At 37.1% G+C, this 10355-nt stretch overlaps 1 protein-coding gene across 1 annotated transcript; it reads left to right on the top strand.

The window, feature by feature from the left end:
- Positions 1-4321: 4321 nt before the first annotated feature.
- Positions 4322-10032, top strand: PKIA (cAMP-dependent protein kinase inhibitor alpha; the record flags this gene model as incomplete). Its single annotated transcript, XM_082014839.1, has 2 exons — positions 4322-4850; positions 9953-10032. Exons 1-2 carry the CDS (start codon positions 4700-4702, stop codon positions 10030-10032), a joined length of 231 nt encoding a protein of 76 aa, XP_081870965.1. The 5' UTR covers positions 4322-4699.
- Between the last annotated feature and the right edge of the window lie 323 nt (positions 10033-10355).

Raw genomic sequence — 10355 nt, 5'->3', positions numbered from 1 at the left:
TTAAAACAGACATGCTATTAAATGACATGTTCTCTTTTTTGTTCCGTTATGAAAGCTGAATATAGATAATTATATTTAAATAATGTGCTGATCGTGATACAACATTTAGCAACCAAAGCCTGGGAGAGTTTTCTTTGAAAATCCCTTATTCAATGCCATTATTAAGCATATATGGAGAAAGAGGGGGAGTAAACATTGAAGGATCATACTTCTTAGTCTTACACTGCAGGTTTGCCAAGAAAATGACAGGTCTCCTGTGCTAGCCAGCAACATACGCCAAGTCCCATAGACAAGCCATGTGTTAAGCGCCTGTTCTTAGTCTCTCTTCCTTTTCAAATAATAAATACTAATTAGTGAAGGTACTTTAAAATGCATTTGGGCTTCTTTTAAGTAGGTAGTCCCTTAAACAGGCTAAATTCAACAACCCTAGGTACTTCTAGCCTCTAAACTATAGAGACACTGATTTTTAATTCAGGCTGGTATGCCACATAATTTCTGTACTTACACTTCCAAACTCTTGAGAACAATGGTGCTGTTTAACACTTGGTTTCACTGAATGATTATGGAATGCAGTCAAATTGGGATGTCATTTGTGAAGCCATCACTAACTTTTTAGTTTTTTTTAAAAAGGTTATTTCAATAAAATTGAAGTATGTAGAAGGAGAAGAGCTGTGAAATCTGACAGCTACCTTTAGAAACTTGGGGGATATGTTGTATATAGCATGGAAATGGGAAATTTAACACAGAAATTGGATTGTGGAGATCAAGGAATATTCCAGGAACCTTCTGAAAACACAAATACTCATTCTTTCTGTACCTATTAATTTGTACTGTTCTTGCCATCCTTCTTTTCTCCTCCTGCATTCTCTGGACACTAATTCTACTCCTTATGATGCTTACCTGTGAAACTTTATTGCATAGGATATAGAAGTAGGCCTTCTGCAGGTGTAGCAGTATGTTATCCAGAATATTCATTAATAACAGAAATGTCTTGTTACACTGGCTAAAATCCAAGATAGGAGCTATGCCTATCTACCTTCCTCATCCTCCATAATTCTTAAAGTGCTTTCAACTAATTTTCAGCACAACTTTCTCTGGGAGGAAGGAGTTGGGAAGGAAAAGAGACGGGAGTCTAAGATACCCATATTTCTAGAAGTTTTATGAAACTAGGAAGCTGAGAAAAGGAAAGATGCCATATGAAAATCCCCAGGGCTGTATTGCAAACTCTTAACTGATTATCAGGCAAAGTAACTCTACATGAGGGGAAAGACAAAGCACAGCTGGGGAAGACTTTGGATGGGAATAGTACCTTATCAGTTACCACAGAATCCAATCCGGCGACAGCAGGTTTCATTAGTCCTTATGCTCACAGTACTGCTTGCTTTAGTTTGCTGGCTCAGTTGGCAGAAGCAGTGAGCTTTGCAGCCGCCTTCTTTCAGTTCAATGCCACATAGCAGAGTACTGTTTTTGCAACTTTAAAAAAAAAAAAAATTAGTAGAATTAGAGGGACTGCAACCACAATCTTTAACGCAAGAATATCTGTTAATGCAATTAGTTAGGAAATTCAAATTATATTTCACAGAATTATTAGCAAATTCCACTCCTTCCACAGAGACTGAAGGAGAAAAGGTTTTTTGGAGTGAATGGTAATTCCTTAATGCCTGTTCAGTGAGTAAGTACAGACTGGGCACTCAGCCATTCGTTGGAAGGGGAGCTCTCGGATGATGTGAGTGGAGTTCCATATTTATGCAGTAATGTCTCCAGATAATGCCAATACAAAACAGAATGGTGTTTGATATTTAGGAGAAGATGCAGACAGGAAAACTTGGAAGTGTTAATAAATGTATGTTTGATAACATTCTTTTTGGATCAGAATGTTGTTAGTAATGCCATATTGAGCCTATAGAAAGTGAACCTTTAAAATAAAATTCTCCACAAGCACACTTTCCTATGGCTTTTTAGCTTGTTTCATAGCTAAAATTAAATAAGCTTGAGATTTCCCCTGGTGTTGTCAATGTTTTATGGAACGTTTCAAGAAGAATATAAACTTACAGAAGAGTATTCTGTGGAGTGCAGTTTGTACAGTCCAGGGAATTGCTAATAGAGTACAACATTGCTCATTTTGCCAGCCTTACAGCCCTATAGCTTGTTCCACCTCAGTCATAGACCTCTCTGCCTATTCTGTTCCTGATGCACTGATATGCATCTTCCAAAGTAGCAGAAGAATATTCTTCTCTGTTGTGTTTTTCCTATGCTAAAATGAAATTAATGTCTTGTCAGGAGTGACAGCTATGATGACTTTGGACTGGTGCTACACTAATAACAAAATCCAAGCCTGTATATTGATTACTTTCAGGTTTTGCACTTCCTTTTCTACAGGCCAGTTGCAATAACAGGCATGAACAAATATGACTCATGGAAGTTAACTTAAAATCTCCTGATCTTGCTGGATGATATTCTTCAGTGAGCAGGTCTGATAAGTCTGAAAACTTCTGCTGTTTTCTTACCTTATCACAACTGTCCTCACTGTTTCCTTTTACCTTTGCAAGTTATATGCTTCATTACCATGTGGTTGATATATATGGCATTGCAATGTGTGCTCCTTGGGCAAAGAACAAATGGTAGACTTCTCATTTGCTTCAGTATCCTTGTGGTGTTTCAAGAAGGGGGAACTTCATGGGGAGAGATGCACATGGTTTCATGCTCATGAAAGCATTTTTTTTCATTGAGAGGCACTACACTATTTTATGTGTGTCAGGCAGGCTCTCAGGCAATGCTGATTTTCTTCCATTCGCTAGGTGTTTGGTGTTAGGTTTTGTGGGTCGGTTTGGTGGGTTTTTGGTTGGTTTGGAGTTTTTTGGGTGTGGTTGTTTTTTGGTTTTTTTTTTTTAAAGCAGTTTCCTGTTTCATAGTGGTTGTTCATAGCAGTAAAATTATCCTGTCAGCCATACAGCATTTGGCATGGGACACCAAAGCTTGATAGCAATGATCTTCTTTTTAAGTCAGCCAGTCTTGCAATGATACTTGATATAGTTATATTTAGATTAAATAAAATATGGTGCAGAACCCATTTTCTTGGCTTCTTATATATATAATATGTACACCCTCATGCAGCTGACTGAAGTTGGGGAAGTGAGGACTAGAATGAAGATGAAGAATGGACAGGGTTTGTAAATTTATTCAGTGTTGAGGATGGGGAAGCATTGGCTGTTGTCTTTTATGTATCTATTTTTAAAATAAAAAGTGTTTGTAAAAAATGAGGTTTTTCCTTTTTATTTAAGGGCAGAAAGCTGAATCTTTTGCTGCTGTTAGTGTTTGTGATGACTTCAGGGGCTTTTTCAGTGTCCAGAAGCTGCAGTAGGAACTGATTAGAAAGATTTGTACACTCTATGCAAATGTGAAGTTTCAGCTGATAGCTAAAGCTTTTCCCTGTATGCAACTGGGCAATGTTGCCTTTACAGCCATGCCCTCTCTCTGCAGCATGGAAAACCACAGCAATACTCCTTAGAAATTAAGGAAGCATACAACTGTGGGTGTGCTGGTTTTGTTTAGTGGTTCCTTAGTGCTTCTTTTCTTTGGAGTACTGCTCTAGCAGAAAGCTTCCCTGATTCCCCTACTACATCCAAATATAAAAAATGAGGGAAGCTACATTTGAATCATGGTAGCCTAGCTTTTTGCAGGAAACCTTAGATGAGTACAAATACAGTAAAAGCAGTGTGATCAGCAAGAGAAAGCACCTCTTCCTCTGTTCCGTCATCCCCTCTGGGGTTACAATTCTATAAATTAAAAAAAAGACTGAAAATCCTAACAGGTTAGACCGATAGCATATACTCCAGCAAAGGCGTACATCTTTCTCCTACTGAGGTTGCAATAGGAGTTTCCTTGTATCTTTGGCAGATCTTACATTAATGCACATCATCTCATTATTCCATAAGAACATGAGAAATAATTATTTTCTAATGAAAAGAAGTTCTGAGTTTATATCTAGGTTACAGAGCACTGCTTTCTAACCTCTGCATTATAGTTCAGCTATTCTGCTTGCTCTATTAGCTCCACTTGTTTCAGTGACACGGTAATGCATTAGCTTTGGTGCAACTACCACACCAAAATAAATTAGTTGAGTCTGAAGAGGTCTATGTACAATGCCAAAACTAATCATGTTAACAGGAAGTATTAACACAAAACATAGCTGTGCCTGTGTATGAGCGCAGTGTTCTGCATGCAAAAGCATTATCAATTTGTACTTTCTTACCCTTACACTTGGCTTTTTGTGCAGAAAAGAACTTTGTTCCACCCCCTACCTACCTCCTACTTTCCAGCTAATATTAAAAGCAGAGACAGCTCCATAAAGAAATTATGTTGCTGAGGTCATTGCTTTTATAAAGTACTCACTAGCACTTTATGAAGTATGAAAAATGAAGTTGTTTAAAATACTGTTGAATAAAGATTACATAAAGTCCACACACCTTTTTTCTGTTTTGTACTCTGTTTCTTCTCTAATGTCTCCAAATTTTGAGACTGAGGTGGCATCTTTTGCTGCTTACCGCTGAGTCAGTCTCCTCCACATGAGAATCCTCTAGTTCTTCTATTCCTATTCCATAACGTCATCTGTTTTTCTGGTGGACTAAGTGTTGGGGGTTTTGTTGTGTTTTTTTTTTTTTCTCCCTTCCAGGTACTGCTATGTGGATATTTGTTAGCAATGACTGATGTGGAATCTACATATGCAGACTTTATTGCTTCAGGAAGGACAGGTAGAAGAAATGCGTTACATGACATACTTGTGTCCTCTCCGGGTGGGAACTCTAGTGAACTAGCCTTAAAGTTATCAGAGCTTGATATAAACAAAGCAGGTGAGTACATTTTGGTCTCTTATTATGTTTATTTAAAACTACAATGAAAAGAGTAGTACACAAAACATTGTTTATGTGCATGCATTATTCCCTTTCCCTCAGCAATAAAAATATTTTTTTCTGATCAGCCTGTAATATGAAGCCCAGATTTCATAAATAGGAGGGGTTGGTTATTTGCAAGTACAACGTATTACTGAGTAAAAGAAAAGCCACTCTGCAGTGAGTGCCTAGTGGTAGGGTCCATGTCAGGATAAATTTTGTGGAAAAAATCAAGTCGTTATTAAGACCCAACTCTTTGTAATATCCTTTAATGGAAGCTTTATGGCTTGAAGCCTGTAGGAGAAGCTATGTGTCTGCTTGAAAGGTTATTGTGGAGGTTAATTTTGTTTTCAGCTGCCAGAGGACAGAGCAATAACAATGCATTGTTTGTTTTACTTGGATCTTCATTTCTGGGTAAATTGTCTCTTTCTAATTTATGATGATATTTTGTCCTTTTTTTAAGGTGATGAGCACTAATGCAATCCTTAATCTTACTTCACCTCTAGTATTACCAAAATTTTTAGCTGGTTGTGCACCTTCAGTTGAGAGGAAGGAGGGATGATGTATGCTGAAGGGCCTTACATTAAATAAAAATAGTAATATGGCTGTGTAATCATTTTTGTGTTACATGGGTGGGTGTTAATGAATGGGTCTTACAGATATTTGAAGGCCCTTTTCAGATCTTCAGAAAGAGGTCTTATGTTTATTTTAACAATAGCAGAAGAAAACAAATGTGGCCAAGAACAAACTGTTGATAAGCACCTGCCCTGTTTGCGCACATATTTTTCTCAGAGACAATGGCAAGACTTCTGAGAGGCAGCCTCATCACTGGACAACCAGATGTGGGCAGCGTGACATTTGAGTGGCTGTAGCGCTGTTTGTAGCGGGGGATTCTTTTTTTTTTCTGTCAGACTAATGTACATCCTAAGGCATTCCTTCTGCAGTTGCCAGTTTGGGGCCTATAGCTTCTAGATGCATGCAATTCCAGCTGAGCAGGGCCTTTAATTTTTTTCTGCTTAAAAATAAAGGCTTTATTTGTATGTGTGTAGGTGTGTCTATTTTAATGTGGGGATATGTGTAAAATGTTGGAAAAATACAAAGTAGGTGGCATGTGAAGAGTGTAATGCCAACCTTCTTGCTTTAATTTTTTTCAGTCTCAAATTTACACACCAAAATTGTCTTTGATCTTGTCCGTTTAGAAGATACAAACAATCCGTATTTTTAAGTTAAGCTGTTGGAGTGATTATAAGCCAGAACTTTTGTGTTCTTTTGTGAGCTATAGAAAGAATGTGACTTTGTGCCTGTAATACATGTTGGTATGCATTTTGTACATGCAGTTAGCTGTGTAGTGATGAGAGTGGTTTAAATAACTGTTAGCCTAATTTTTAATACATAATTCAGGAGTCTAGTTTTTCTTGGAGACCTCTTTTGCAGCTTGCGTAACTGAATCATTGCAGAAAAGTGTACAGAGTCGCTCATAAAAGTTACTTAGGTAGTAGATACACAAAAATGCCTGAATACTTCTGCAGTTTGAATTAGATACAATGAAAACATATTTAAATTTCGTATTAATAGTACACCTAGGTGCTGGATAAAAGCCTCCAAACCACAAATATTGGAAAATGCATTGTATTATCGTTCATGTGAGTACTAGTGTATTACCCAATCACGTCTTTTCAAACCAGAGAGGCTAAAAATTATTTTGCATCCCAAATTCCAGTTCAGAATATACTTGTGCTTGCAGGATGCATATATGCATCACACCTGACAAGATTAAGAGAAAAACACATGTTTAGTGCTTATATCTTCTTTCTTTCAAGGTGCATGGCAAACCATCTATTCTAAGTACTACCTAATTATACAAATATAGACATCAAGTTTTGATTCTTTTTTTCTTTTTCTTTTATTCTTGTTACAGCTATATGCATTTTCTTGCAAAAGTGCAAGTACATTTGCTTTTAACTGCATGGAATAACAGCAGAGTAGGATAATGCAGATTAAAAAAAAAAGGCTACTATAAAACATATGTAAATTAAGCTACCCAGAAATATTTAGTACATTCACTTTGAAAAGCCTGCAGATATGTTTCCTGTAAAGAACAAGAACAGCTTTGAACAGCACTAGACAGTGAGGCCTTGTTCAAAGACCACATTTCCTGTCATGCACTATTTGATACCTGAAGTGAGTGCTGGTTAATCCCCTCATTGATGAGCCAACAACATAATCAAGAGTTTACTGCATAATTATGTATAATACATATAATTACTGTATAATACTCTCCCTTCAAAGCAACTGTTCCAGTGGCTTTTGTCCATAATAAGCAAACAACCTGCTAATATCTACGGAATGGACATATATACCAAACTTCAAAATATAGGTTCCAAGTACTCTGTGGCAATGCATTTTATCTAAATCTAGTAAAAGCAACACTGTACATCTGATAAGTAGAAAACTGCAACAGAAATCGTAAGACAAAAGACAAAAGAAAGATTTTAGTAAGGAAATCAGCAGATAGCTCATCTACACAATTCTCTCTCAAGGTAACCAATGCAATTCCAAGAAACTTTATATTCAGATCATCTTACAGGTGATTGTAGCTAAATAAAGTAGTAAGGGAAAAAGTACAATGAAGAATGAGGACCAGTCTCCGCAAGTCTAATCTCTAAAACAAACTGCTGGTTTTCTATGTGTCTGCAGATATGCCACAGAACACAGGTTCAGTGCAGAAGTGGAAAGGAGACTTCCTTGTAAAAGTTGTAATGGTCCAACCATCTACAAAAAAATGGGGATAGCAGAGGTGTTGAAGTCCTACGGAACTGGAATGAAAGACTGATTGTAGAAATTTGTGATTAAAAGTTATTTTAGTTCATGGTAGAAATGTTTTAGATGTAAGCATTGGGAATACTGATAGACACTGAAGAGTCAGTAATGTTACAGGAAGTAAAATGAATTAAAAGCTGCACGTTAGCAGAACTAGTAACTGTTGCTATCTTACCACCTCATACAACTGTATTATGGCTTACAGTATCATATTACTTGGTTTGGGTTTTTTTTAATACTGTCTGTTGGTTTCAAAATACTGTATGAGAATCATAACTCTTAAGAGCTTATAGCTGTCATGAAGGAAGAATAGTTCGAGTGTGCTTTTAGGCAATTTTGGGATTCTCAGAACCTAGAAGCAAAATTATTTCTATAAGCCTTTGGTAGGAGAGCTCTGACAGCAGAAAGACAAAGTCTGTAGTATCAAGACAGTGTATTATAGATTACATGGATTTAGACTAGTGAGTTCTTTCAGTGAGTTGAGAAAAATCTTTTAATAAGTGGCATATTAGAACCTTAGTGCTCTTTCTCTGAATCTTTGTGCACTATGTTTAACACTTAGGTAGTGAAATGTTTAGGCTTCGTGTCCAGGATGATTTTTCTTTTAAACACAAATACCTTGTAAGGCGCTCTCTCTCTCTCTCTCTCTCGCGCTCTCTCTCTCTCTCTCTCTCTCTCTCTCTCTCTTTCTTTTTAATTTTTTTGTTTTTGTCTTTTAAATAAGAATTCTTTCAGGAAAGCTTGACCTGCCCAGATGGTGGGAGGGATATTAAAGACTTCCTAGTAGTCAGAATAAAGGGAGTACAGAGCAGGCAAAAAAGGCATTAAAAAAAATCAGATTCCACTCATCTGAACTTTTGCAGTCTCGGAACAAATGTAGGAGATTTTGTAGAAAGTGTTTGGACAATTTGGGCAAAAGGGATTTCTTTCCAATAGGAAATAATTGCATGTAGATCCACCCTGATGGAATCCTTTGTAATGGGGGAGATAAAACTGAGAAATAAAGAGTTTTCTGAGAAAGTGCCTTGTAAAACAAATTTTTACTTATTACTCAACCCATAATAAACAGAACAAGCCTCACTGTTTAATAGGTTAATCAGCCTTCCATACAACTTTTCATCAGGTTGAATTTGATAATTACCAATACCCTCTGAGACATTTTGCCACCTAAATACTCTGTGCATGCACAAAACACAGCTATCATGTCTGAGCTTTTTGCAACGTTCTTTGCAATGCAAAGAATTTTTTTTTCCCACTAGCAATGTGCCATTTCTTCTATATAGAAAAGAGAAGGTTTTTATGGTGCTATAAATAAAGATGCAGATGTACAGTGCAATTTGAAATAGGGAAACAATAAATATCTGTATTGAGAACACTGCCTTTATTCTAAAGATCTATAGATTAAAATTAAGAGGCAGTACTACCTCTGCTTAGACCTCTTTACAACTTAGTCCATGGAATTTTCTTCTTTAACTACTGTATCAAGCCAGTTCAATACAAATTACTCGGAACCCTTGCAAGATACAAGGCCTTAACATTATTCCTTATTATGTACCTATAGCTAATTAGTCCACTATTCAAGGACTTTTTTATTGCACTTAGCTTCCAGCTGTCTGAACCTGTTAGGTCTGTAATCGTTAGGTGAAATACAATACTTTGCATATAGGTACTAATAGACCATTGTCAATGCACTTCTTATCCTTCTTTAGACAGGCTTCATGAGTTGTCCGCTCATTGCCACTGTAAGATGTTTTCTCTTCCTCAGAACATTCTGTGGTTTGCAGTGAGACAGCTGAACTGAACATTGAGGGGCATGGTGCTGAAAATGGATGCACAGAACAAACACAGCTATAACACTATTTCTTTATTGCAGTTGCATCTCTTCAGTAAATTCTGCTCAGACTTTGTGTAATGAGGTTTTTTCTCTTATATTGTCATAGTATCATAGCAAACAACTTTTATAAATACCCTACTGTTTGTGTTAAATTCTTTCATTTCTAGGTATGTTAGGTCTGTACTTAAAATGATAGTGGTGATTGCAAGTAGGAATTTGTTTTTGAAGGATTCTCTTGAGATGCATAGTACGGCTACCCTAGTAGTAAAAGGTTTCATATTTAATGCATGTTTTCAGGTTCAAATTTTTTTACTTTGTTTTTGAGACTGGTGGATGAACAGTTGGGGTTCTGGGAGCAAGACCTCTTTGGTTTAGGGTAGATCACTCACTCTTTTCTTGTGTGTTATAGAAGGCGAAGGAGATGCACAACGAAATCCAAGCGAGCAAACCGGGGAGGCCCAAGGGGAGGCAGCAAAGCAAGAAAGCTGACATCCGACTTTGACCGACTGGAGCAGCTGCTGGATGCTTTCAGACTACAAGAGCGTGCTGGAACAAATTTGTTTCCATGAGCAAGCTGGTGGAAAAGAAAGTGCATGTGTCTTCACTGCTGGAACCCACTCAACACAATGCTAAAAACAGGGGTACAAGCTGTGGCAGAAGACAGAATTTTCTCTACCTCTGTCATTAGCAATGGTTGAACATGTATTGATTTTTTTGGGGTAGCGTCATCAGATGGATCCCTTCATAATGACTACTTGATGGGAACACTTTTAGAAAGTAGAACAGGTAAATCTTGTAGCAAATGGCCTTTG

The sequence above is a fragment of the Phaethon aethereus genome, assembly GCF_964289735.1.
Source record: "Phaethon aethereus genome assembly, chromosome: 2".
NCBI lineage: Eukaryota > Metazoa > Chordata > Aves > Phaethontiformes > Phaethontidae > Phaethon > Phaethon aethereus.
This window is presented reverse-complemented; position numbering and strand designations above follow the sequence as displayed.